Source organism: Cetorhinus maximus, chromosome 20, assembly GCF_964194155.1.
Source record: "Cetorhinus maximus chromosome 20, sCetMax3.hap1.1, whole genome shotgun sequence".
NCBI classification, from domain to species: Eukaryota; Metazoa; Chordata; class Chondrichthyes; order Lamniformes; family Cetorhinidae; genus Cetorhinus; species Cetorhinus maximus.
Window position 1 is genome coordinate 84,518,180 of NC_135898.1, and position 12,625 is coordinate 84,530,804.

General features: G+C 40.1%; 1 protein-coding gene across 8 annotated transcripts in view; it reads right to left on the reverse strand.

Annotated features, from left to right (window-relative positions):
* Window positions 1-12,625, reverse strand: part of LOC144694529 (ligand-dependent corepressor-like) — a 120,550-nt gene that overhangs the window by 94,740 nt on the left and 13,185 nt on the right. For 6 of the 8 annotated variants that reach the window (XM_078565067.1, XM_078565069.1, XM_078565068.1 and 3 more), the window contains exon 2: window positions 6,930-6,995. Coding sequence is in view for 3 of the 8 variants with exons in the window: in XM_078565066.1 (XP_078421192.1) it covers window positions 6,930-6,995 (66 nt within the window). In the remaining 5 variants the exon portion in view is untranslated. Of the gene's footprint in view, window positions 1-4,322; window positions 4,403-6,929; window positions 6,996-12,625 lie in introns of all 8 variants that reach the window. The other 2 variants (XM_078565065.1, XM_078565079.1) reach the window with 1 other exon arrangement.

Here is a 12,625-nt window from a genome sequence, read left to right on the forward strand (position 1 = left end):
ACCAGGTTGAAATGTGTGTAATGTTCATTGATTGTATTGAAGCATCTCATGATCTATGTGGAAAACTTGAATATGATTACACTTTTTGTAATAACCATTTTGAAATGTTTTGTTATGTTCTTTCAGATATTTTATGAATAAAGTGTATTTTTCCAAAGAAAAAAAATCAGGCTGCATGTTGTGGCATCATGAAGTCTGATCAAAATGGAGATGATGGGGCCATTCCCCTGTCAAATCATGCCTGAAGTCTCCACTGCCGTAAGTAAATGGGATCAATTTTACCTACGTAATTTGTAGTATGTAACTATCTCTTCACTCACTACATTTTGTTGGAAAAATTAACAAGCTTTTATGTGGAGTTGCTGCTGTTTTGGTCACTAATTCTGTTTGCTGCAATTCTTAGCATTACTGTAAACAGATTGTTTGCTTTGCTGCAAATGCACCAAGTGTTGCAAATCCAGCCCATATGTCTCACCACGCCTCAACTCACCTCCCAACTAACTGGCCGATACTATGGTGTGAACAGATACTCCAATTTGGGTATAGTGCCTCACAGCTGAGTCAAACCAATCCTCAGATAACATCCGCATGTATTTTACTTCTAGAACTTTTTTCAGTCTCAGCCCTGCTTCATTTCAAATTTAGTCTAACCTTAATCAGTCTTTATTGAAGTTTTAATCCAAATTCAGATCAGTCTTCTGTTATTAAATTTTAAGCATTTTAAAGTGGCAGCACTTTTGGTTTCTGTATTTTATCTTATAAACTTTTCAAAATATTGTAGTTATAAGTATTAATTAACTGAAGGAAGCAGGGTACTATCAAAGAGTAAGAAGAGACTATTAAGTTAACACAAAAGCAAAATATTGCAGATACTGGAAATCTGAAATAGAAACTAAAATGCTGGAAATACTCAATAGGTCTGGCAGCATCTGTGAAGAGAGAAACAGAGTTACAGAGAGAAACAGAGTTAACGTTTCAAGTCAATGACCCTTCATCAGTACGGTTCTCCACAGATGCTCATGACGTGCTGAGTATTTTCTGCATTTTCTGTTTTTATTTAAGCTTAAGTTAACCTGAACTAATCAAGCATGGGAAATCAGCACTCCTGCAACATCGGCACAAACTCCACTGTCTCTGCTGGATGGGGCAGTGCCTCACAATATGCCTGTTGCAAATATTGTGGCCCTGTACAAGAACAAGGGCAACAGCAACGTTGAGTCGAATATGACTCCTCTTTGGAATTGTGAAGAAGAGTCATATTCAACTTAAAACATTAGTTCTGTTTCTCTCTCCACAGCTGCTGCCAGGACATGTTGAGTATTTCCAGTACTTCGTTTTATTTCAGATTTCTAGCATTTGCAGTATTTTGCTTTTGTTATCGTGGGAAAAGTATTTGCCTATGTTGCCCTCATCAGACTGCAGATTTTTGCTGAATGAATCTATCCTGAATCCCAGTGTGGTTTCAGACTAGAAAATTCATAATTGACATGATCTTCTCAGTCCGTCAGCTGCAAGAGAAATCCAATGAAGAAAGGAGACCACAATATATTGCTTTCATCAATATCTGCTGAAGAAAATTGGCTGCCTGCGAAGCTGATCAGTATGACCTCATTCCATGAGAACATGGGTAAGGTCAGTTATGACAGTGCAACATCAGAACTCCAAGATCCGTAATGAGGTCAAATAGGGTTGCGTTCTGGTACCAACACTCTTTGGCATATTCTTCTCTTTGCTGCTCTCATGTACCTTTATTTCATCTACAGAGGGTATCCACTCATACCAGAATGGACGGAAAGCTGCTTAACATTGCCTGTCTGAGATCCAAGACCAAAGTACACCAAGTCCTCATCAGAGAGTTGCTTTACACCGATAATGTCGCAGGAGCATTCATATAGAGGAACTCCTTCAGCTGCAAATGAACAGGCTCTCTCATGCCTGTAAAGAGTTTGGTTTGACCATCAGCATCAGGAAGACAAATATCATGGTTCAGGATGTTGCATCAATCAGCACTGTCAATGTGACATTGGACGTTGCTGATGGCTTCACATGTTTAGGTTCTGCAATCACCAGCAATCTGTCACTTGATGCTGAAATCAACAAACGCATTGCAAAAGCTGCAGTTGTTTACGTCCAAGCTGAGAAAAAGAACCTGGAACAACAGTAACCTGACCAAGAAAAGGCCGAACAGTTTCCACCTTCGCTATCTCAGATTATTCTCAGCATCTCTTGGCAGGGCAAGATCACCAACTCAGAGGTCCTGGTGCGTTATAATTCCATCAGCATTCACCCATTACTATGCCAATGATGTCTGTGCTAGCTCAACTGCATTCATCATATTGATGATGGCTGTATACAGTGAACTAGCCACTGGGTTATACTCACAAGTGTCCTTGTAACAGAGGTAAGAGATGAAGATGGCAGACATTGACACAGATAACTGGGAGACAGACCCCGATTGCCGTGACCTCTGGAGGATGTCTGGACAAGCATTAAAAGAGAAAAGAAACAGAAAAGCTCAGCTGGTCAAGAGAGACCAGAGAAAACAGAGGCCAGCACCTTTTCACCCCACTTTCTTCATCTGCAGCAAATGCGGCAGGAGCAAATGCAAAGTGGGACTCCTGAGACACACCAGGAGATGCTTAACACAGAGTTGACCACCAAGATGCAATCATCTCATGAGACAGGAGGCTGCCAAAGAAGTTAAAGACCAATGTAAAAAAGTCACTCAATTACTACAACTTCACAAAGATGTGATACAGAATTGAAACATGTAGTATGTCTGTATATTTAAGCTTTAGCATAGCAGGAAAAACTAAGGATACAAATGTTCACTGAAGCCTTTTTTCTCAACTTGTTTTGTTCCTATTTTCTTATTGTAACTAACAAAATCTGAAGGAGAGCGAAAGCTATCCTGTGCAGGATGATCAAGTAAAAGATTCTCTCTGTGACATTTAATGGATGAAAGAATTTGGAAATAAGAAAGCACAAATATGCAAAGGCATTGAAATGTAGGTTATGATTTCCACCTAAATCAGAAAATATTTTGTTCACGTTATTACATATATATTAATTTAAATATATTGTTGGTAATAATCTCAAACAAATGCATAAATTAATTCATCAACAACTGCAGGTTTACCATAAGTAGAGGCAGACCTAGAAGTTATCTTATTGAAAACTGATGTTGATGTTTCTGATCTTCGCATCAAATACCATTTGGAAGAAGTCAGCTTTATACCAGGATGGTACCAAGAAGAAGGTAAACAAAAACAAATTGTCCCCTTAACAATACTGGTCAATTGTGAATATCCTGTCCCTGTGATGGAAAACAATAATTTTGTAGATTTTTGTATTACCATGGCCACATTGGCTTGGGCATGTGAACAGGATGGAAGATGGCCACATCCCCAAGGGTATGCTATACAGGCAGGTAGCCCATGTCAAGAGACCAGCAGGGTGCCAAAAGCTCCAATTCAAGGATGCTTTCAAAAAAGACATGAAAGTCCTCAACTTTAACCACGAGAAGTGGGAAACTCTAGCTAATGATCGATGCAAATAACGACACCAGCTGTGGGGAGAAATTCACCACCCTGAAGCTCGAAAGCAGAAAGCCCCGCAAACAAGGCATCAGCAGCAATCATCCTGCACTATCGGCAAGGGACAATTTCATGTGTAGCATTTATGACAGACTTTACCGTCGCAGAACTGGTTTGTTCAGCCCTCAAAAGGAGTGCAGATGATCTCTTCTGACCTCACCAAAGCTCTGAGGCTGCATTCCCATCAGCTCTCACAGATGAATAGAGGCAAATCACAAGCCCAGGTCTGAAGTGGAAAGTGTAATTATCAAATTTCTCTATAAAATTTGGGTGTGCTTTGAATGAAATGTTAGATTCTTCTTTCAGGTTCTTCTCCAACCTTCAGCTAGGTTAAGATCTAATTCTTTCCATTCAACTGCAATGATGATCAGCAGCAATGAACTGATAGTACAAAGGTCCAACCTACAACATGCCTGCTTGCAGTCTCCCTTTAAGGTTTTGGGGTGGGGGAAGGGGAAAGGGCAGAGTGCAGAAGGAAAAGTCAGATGGATAGTCAGCACTTAAGCCCTAGGCCATGTTCATGCACCTCGTTACAACTGGTCAAGAGCAACATAGGTCATGGTCTGGCAGAGAGTAAAGGAAGAAGTACATACCCTCAAAAAATATATGATCAGTACAAAAAACTGCATAAAACTACATAACCTAATAAACTAAGCAGCATCATTCTGTACTAAACCAAGTGTACCAACCAGTCGCTAAAATTAAATATTTCAAATTGCTTCTTACCTTCACTTTTTCTCTTCTCAAGCAACAGAAGAGACAGTTTTCATCAAATGACCAGTCAGAAACACCTGTAGGCTCACAATCTGTGGAATTCAAGAATAATTTTAGCCTAACACAAGATTGACTTTGTGCTGTTTTTAGTCTTTTTTTCCCCCCATTCTTCATTTGGGAGGATGTATGATCTGCCAAATAGCATCCTATACAATAACAAATCATTCCACATTTCAGTCGACCAGAGGTACACTTGGCAAAACTTCTAAATTTACTCCCTCCCAGTGCAAAGGGAGGAAAACTAATAAGTCAGCTTCCAAATGCTATAAATAAAACCTCCATACATAACTGAACAGTGCTTAAAATAGAAACAAAAACTGACAACTTTTTTTTTTGAGGGTATGAAAACACTTTATTCTTCCCTTCTTCCTTTGCTTCTCAGTTAGGTATTGCCATGCCAACACCCTTGCAGCTGAGAGGGCAGAGGTACAGTCAGCTCCAAGCCCTAGGTCAAAATAATTCTTCATTCAGTAGTCTAACAGTAAATCTTACAGCAATTTTACCCCATCTCCCAAAGCACAAGGGCATGTTAAATTAATATTAGGCATGGTACTGCAACAATGCAGCCCAGATAACATACTTACCAGAATGGACAGTAAATCAAATGTAAATCCTTTCAATTCTTAAAGTATGAATGTTGGTACTCTAACACACAATAACATTCTGTCCAGAATGAACCTTACAATGGACATCAAAGTCACTGAGACCCCTCATTGTTAACTGTTTTCACTGTGCACAGACTAGAGGGGTGCAAGAAGCTGAGCTTAACTTGTCGAATTAAGCTCATTAACTTGAATATATTATTTCTAAACTCATTGTTCAAAAAGTCAGTCAGAAGGAACTGGGCAGTGTAGTGGGTCAGACAATAAACCTTCACTTACAAGATGTCAAATCCTGCCCAACATAAGGAGATTAAAGAACCCTTGATCAGCTGGCTTTAGGGGTCTTATCTAAAATTATTCTGAACAGTCTCAATTTAGATCCGTGTAGGTGTGGCACGCCACAAAACTGTCCTTCATTCAGCATCAGTTGACAGTATCAAAGAATCGATATCAGTATGCAATAGGAGATACTCCACTGGATTTGTGCTGAACCATATTGTTGGGGTAGAATAAAATAGAACTTTATCCTGCACCTATCCATGTTACTCTTGGTATGGTAGTGCCAAGTCTGACATTGGTCACCAGGATGGATTCTCTTCCATTTCTAGCATCAATAATTTTAAAAATTGATCAAAATGACGTAATTGATAAAAATTATTAAGGATATATGATAATGCAAGGACTGGCTAATAACACTCTACTGACAACAGAGGAGTTAAAATCAAATTAGAAGTGCACAGGCAGTACTTTAAGTCCAAATGTGAATTAATCAATCATCCAGAAAGTATAATATCACAGGACAACCTTTGCTTTGCTGCATTTTTAAAATATCTCTTTTGTAGGCCATTATCTTGGTGCTCTATTTTAATCCATTTGATCCAACAAAGATGTGTTCAGTAATAATACAGGACAAAAGGATCCCTTTGCAGTATGGTCCTTCAGTGTCATGATACCTGTGTCTTCAATCTTTATAGGCAGATCTTTTTATTTTTAAAATGAGTAAACAACCTAAAAAAATCTAAAATAAAACTGATCTCAATCCATCTAGGACAATGGGGATCCCTTTGCTCCACATCACTCCAGAACATCAAACCCAAATAGAAACAGAGAACAGAGAAGCCCAATACTGTATGCTGAAAGAAAATCAGAGTTTAGTCAGCTAAATTATCTGCAGTTGTCTTCATCTTCAGTAATTTAGGCTGAGATTTAACACTTTTCTTGCTTGTTCAATACCATATATAATTCTCTTATCGAAGTGATAGAAATAATCAGTAACAAGTCTGTCTAAGATGAATAAAATCTTTCTATTCTCAGAACAAGTCAACAAAAATTTAAGCACAATTTTATTACAACACAGAAAACACAAATTTGACAGCTTGTGAAATTATTTACAGAAGAACCTCCACTACATCTCTCCATCAACCCAATAAGGCTTTTAGCAAGAACAACCTTACTGTATAGTCCACCTACATGTATTTCATACCCTTTTCTTGATCAATAAAATATTTATAATTATTTGTATTACATTTGTTTTCATGCCTAGACTTAGCTAAATTTAGAGGGCTTTCATTACCCACCACTTTCCATTATAGCAGATAACAGAAGTATACTCCTTTCCTAACAGCACTGTGGATGTACATACACAACACAGACTGCAGACATTCAAGGTAGCGACTCATTACCGCCTTCACAAGGGTAATTAGGGGCGGACAATAAACGTTGGCCTTGCCAGAAGTCCTTACATCCCATCAATGAATAAAAAAAATCCTGTGCCCAAATATTAGCCTAAAAATTTCAGCATGGGTAGTATTGCTTTCCTCTCTCCCTCCTCCAAAAACATAATCCCGTGGAACAAAACAAATATTCTCCACTATTTCCTGCATTTGTTCAAATAAAACTATGGTTTTCATATGCTACTATTGGGTGAGGTTATCAGAAATAATTTAAAAAGGTTTACCTTCAAATAGACTGATATCTTTTAGAAGTCTAGGTCCAAACAGCCCTTCCAAAATGCTTTCAAACCCTTATGGAAAAATAATTACGACAATGTGAGTACAAACAAAATTGTCCTGGCAACAACATGCAGGAGCAGAAACAACAGGCATTAATTTCACAATTATATATCTGCCAACCCATGCTGTAATATTTATTATAGGCATTGGACTGTGATTAATAGAGCTGCTCAATATATTTATAGACATAAAAAATGTTGCCAATTTAAAAATACCGGCATTAATATTTTTAAGAAACAATTCAGCTAGAAAGCATTTTCAAAAATAAGTCTTGCGACTTCTTGCTTGTATATTAAGAAATGCCATCATAGGTAGATAGGATCTATGAATTTTTTTTAGATAACAAAGCTTTACGGTGCATCTAACCAAGCTATGCTTGACCTGGTAGCACTTGATGTAAGCACTAGTTTATACCAGATGTGTACAAACGTCTGTTTTCTCCAGCACATATCCATCAGCAGTAGGACAAATGAACTGACTATCTACAAAAGTAATCATCAATGTAACATACATTTGGGGCAAATTATGTCATTAAATACATATTTGAGCAAGGAAGAGATGCATACAGATCTTTTAAGCAGTTCTTCGTGACATTGGTGACCTTGATGGCTCAGTCAAAACCAATCAGCTATTTGCATTGGTCACTGAAAAGTCCATAAGCTTGGACTAAACGAAAACTTCCAGATAAAGGAAGTTGTAGGATTGTTTTATAGGACAAAATGGAAAAGAGAAATGTGGAACGGGGCAAGTTTGTACATCAAGAATGTGGAAAAACTCAAAAAGCAATCACTGGAACCCAATTCCCGATGTTTTGCTTCTAGTCCCCATTCACATTTTCATCCACGTATTTTTACCAAACACAGATAATAAACAAATAAAATATGGACATAGATGCAGACTTCCATTTAACACACAGTTGCACATCTCCAACAAAGACATTCAGGAACCATAGAAAAGTTATGGTGCAGAAAGAGGCCACTCAGCCCATCATGTCTTTGCCAGCCAAAAAGAAAAAAAAAGAAACTAGTCGCTCATTTTAACCCCATTTTCTAGCACCTGGTCTGTAGTCTTGCAGGTTACAGCACTTCAGATGCAGATCCAGGTACCTTTTAAATGAATTGAGCGTTTCAGCCTCAACCACCAACCTAGGTGGTGAATTCCAGACGCCCACCAGCCTCTGGGTGAAAAAGTTTTTCCTCATGTCCCCTCTAATCCTTCTACCAATCACCTTAAATCTATGCCCCCTGGTAATTGACCCCTCAGCTAGGGGGAACAAACCCCACATAAATAACCCAAATCCACTGTTTTACAAGGAGAACTTCTAAATTCTTTTCTTACAACAATTTCCTGCTTTTTTAGTCTTATTTTCACTGTTCTTACATTTTCTTTAATCTTCCCACGCATTTTATTTTCATCCACAGTCACAATTACAACCCAATTTTTTTAAAATTCATTCATGGGATGTGGGCTTCGCTGGCTGAGTCAGCATTTATTGCCCATCGCTAGTTGCCCTTGAGAAGGTGGTGGTGAGCTGCCTTCTTGGACCGCTGCAGTCCATGTGGTGTAGGTACACTGTGCTGTTAGGAAGGGAGTTCCAGGATTTTGATCCAACAACAGTGAAGGATTGGCGATATATTTCCAAGTCAGGATGGTGAGTGGTATGGATTGTCCAATTGTTCTTCATAATTACTTTCCTTGATTTATATTTTCTTCTATAATTTTGTGCATTAATAAAGGAAAGCATTTATAAATATTAAAATTATAATGAATCTGTTCGGTAACATTGAGAGCCAGAGAGACATGGACAAAAAAGTGTGTGCAAAAAGAGCAGCTGTCTTCCAGGATTTATAGCTTCATTTCAAAGATCTTTGCGGTGTTGCCTTCACATGACATAACTAATAGCTAAGCCTGTAACTAAAACCCACAACTACTGTAGTTGCAGTCCGCTTGCACAATAATGCACAATTGTGTATTTGTGCACAATGCCTGACACTCCAGTATTTACTGTAGGCTGTAGTAGCTGAAGGGAAGTTGCCTAAGCAACCTTGGGACCTAAAACTGTACAGTAAAATTCAACAAACTACTTACACAGTCAGTGTCGGGACAGCTGTGCAAGTGCCTCCAGCCTCAGCTACCAAATGCTGATTTGAAAAGCATATATCTTGGGATTGTTCAATTAATCCAATGTCTGCCTATGTCAATAATTTAAAATTGTAAAGAAAACTGATCATATTTCCTGGTAATCAAATTTTCATTACTGAACAGATTCAGTCACAGTTACTGATCCTTCAGGATATGCATCAACACTCAGCACACTGACCACTAACCATTAACTTCTTCCAGTTAATGTTGACGAAAAGACCCAAAACAGTTCATCAACAACCTGAAATTCTTCTCTCACCAATTGTTATCAACCTTTTTTCTCATTTATTAATTTTTTGGACATCACACAGAAGGGAGTTCTGTAAAAAAGTACCAATGTCCAGACTTCCTTTCACAAGCAAATACATAGTATTACTTCAAAAAACAGTTCAAAACACTTTATATTATTCCAGTTAACAAAGTGGAGATTGGGAGAGGGAAGAAATATCATTTTTGGTATGTTGTTTGAAATCAGTTTCTATTGAATTTTCAGACAGAGACAAGCAGTTTGCCTAGTTAGATCACATGGAATTTTCCCTTCCTCTCTGCAGCGGGACCAGAAAATTTGGAGAGATGCCAAAAATTGGATTCCCGCCGGCAGGAAAACAGTTTGAAATTTTCCCCTCAACTCTTTCATAGCGGCATGATGGCAGGTCAGGTTTCCCATGATCCATGGCGGGAACACCTTTTGCATGCATACCATGTAATGAATGCTCATTAAAACCACTACTTTCCAGAATATGAGAGATGGGGTATAACATCCATCATTGAGAAAATGTTAGAGTCTGTTATAAAAGATGTAAAAGCAGAGCATTTAGAAATGCATAATATAATCAAGCAGAGTCAGCATGGCTTCATGGAGGGGAAATCATGCCTGACAAATTTATTAGAATTCTTTGAGGAGGTAACAAGCAGGATAGATAAAGGGGAACCAGTAGATGTAATATATCTGGGTTTCCAAAAGGCGTTCAATTAGGTACCGCACGTAAGGCTACTTACTAAGATAAGAGCTCATGGTGTTGGGGATAGTATATCAGCATGGATAGAGGATCGGCTAACTAATAAAAGACAGAGTTGGAATAAGGGGGGCATTTTCAAGATGACAACCTGTAACTAGTGGAGTGCCACAGGGATCAGTGCTGGGGCCACAATTATTTACAATATATATTAATGACTTGGTTGAGGGAAATGAATGTATTATCGCCAAGTTCACAGATGGCACAAAAATAAGTGGGAAGGCAAGCGGTGAGGATGACACAAGGAGTCTACAGAGGGATATAGACAGGTTAAGTGAGTGGACAAAAGCTTGGCAGATGGAATATAATATGGGAAAATGTGAGGTTATGCACTTTGGCTGAAGAATAAAGGAGCTGAATATTATTCAAATGGAGAAAGACTGAAAAAAGCTGCAGCACAGAGGGATTTGGGGGTTCTCGTGCATGAATCACAAAAAGCTAGCACACAAGTTCAGCAGGTAATAGGGGAGGCAAATGGACTGTTGGCCTTTATTTCAAAGGGAATAGAGTGTACAAATAGGGAAGTCTTGCTAAAACTATACAAGGCACTAGTTATACCACACCTAGAATACTTTGAACAGTTTTGGTCCCCTTATCTAAGGAAAGATATACTGGCATTGGAGGCAGTCCAGAGAAGGTTCACTAGGTTGATCCCAGGTATGGAGGGATTTTCTTATAAGGAGAGGTGGAGTAGGTTGGGCCTGTACTCATTGGAGTTTAGAAGAATGAGCGATGACCTTATTGAAACATATAAGATTCTTAAGGGGTTTGACAGGGTAGATGCTGAGAGATAGTTCCCCCATGTGGGAGAGTCTAGGATCAGAGGGCATAATCTCAGAGTAAGGGGTCGCCCATTTAAGACAAAGATGAGGAGGAATTTCTTCTCTCAGAGGGTAGTGAATCTGGAATTCTTTACCACAGAAGGCTGGGCTGTTAAGTATATTCAAGACTGAGATAGACAGATTTTTAATCAGTAAGGGAATCAAGGGTTATGGGGAAAAGGCAGGAAAGTGGAGTTGAGGATTATCAGATTGGCCATGATCTCATTGAATGGCGGAGCAGACTCAATGGGCCAAATGGCCTACTTCTGCTCCTACATTTTATGGTCTTATGGACAGGAACCTAAAATGGGAGATGAGTGTCCGATTGCACATGAAGATGCCCCTAAACCCGTGCCACCTGATAGCCACACAACTCCAGGACGATTAAGGTACAGGCAACAGGACACAGACACATTGCTTCCATCCCTTTGTGCCATTCCAGTGGACTAAAAGGTCTTTACAACCAGTGACATAGAGAACAATTTCAGCTTTCAACCTTGCACATTCAACCCTCATGATTCACTAGGCCCCATTCTTTGGAAAGATCAGCGGTGAACCCTCCATCGCTGCGCTCTGGGAAGTGATGGTCACCACAACAGCACAGACACTGCGTCAAAAAACTTGATACAATGGTGGCCACCTTTGAGAAGCAATGTGCTTCAATAAAGAGTTCGACACATCTCCCTGACGTAACACATAGGTACAGTAACTATCATGAGTCAGCTACACATTACATGCGAGGCGCACAAAGGGAAGCGACCATAAGAGGGCACATGGATGAACATGCAGAACGCTTTCAAATGAAGACTCCATTCTCATAAACAGCTAATGTATTTACAAAGGTACACTATATTAACAGTAATTGAAAACCCGTGACTCAGAAGTGATTTCAAAGCTTCTTAGCTTTTCTAACCCTATCGCAACATCTAAATACATCCCCGACATCTGCAGCAGAGGTGGAGGCAGCCTGCCCTGTTGTCTTTGATGAATTTGGCAGGCGTCCTCTAGAGGCTCGAGAGCTGGAGGGCCCCAGCCTGCTTTCAGTGTCCTGCTGTGCGGCAGGTGCACCTTCCTTAGCCTGTATAGCTGGAGGTGATGGGGTCACAGGCAGAGGGGATTGGGATCGGTTGAACTTTCTTGGGGTCACCCAGATGGATGGCACGTGGGAATCCAGCTGCTGGTCCTCCTCCCTGTGAGTACCCAGGGGCCCCTGCCTGACTCCCTGTGGAGAAGGGGCACCTGGAGGGCAGTCAAGGTGCCTCACCCCCCCCTCTCGCCAAGCCACTAATGGATCCCACCAATGCCTATAGCGATGGAATGCAGGTCCAAGCGCAAATCTGCCTGGACCAGGGTCGACACCCTTCCCATGCAGACCTTGAGGCGCTTGCATGTTGGAGCCACAACATCAGATAGAACGTAGACGATGTCCTCCATCCTTCGCTCTAGTATATTGGCTGGCTCTCGCAACTTTACCCTATTTTCGGCCGCCTGTTGTTGCAACTGCAGCATGTGTGCCACATTTCCAAGTCTCATCATCAGATCCACAGTGGGTGCATGAGCTCCAGCCGTCCTTCAAGTACCAAAGACCTGGGCACTCTTACACTCACCATCTGCCGTGGTGGGATTTGAACCTGGGTCCCCAGAGCATTACCCTGGGTTTCT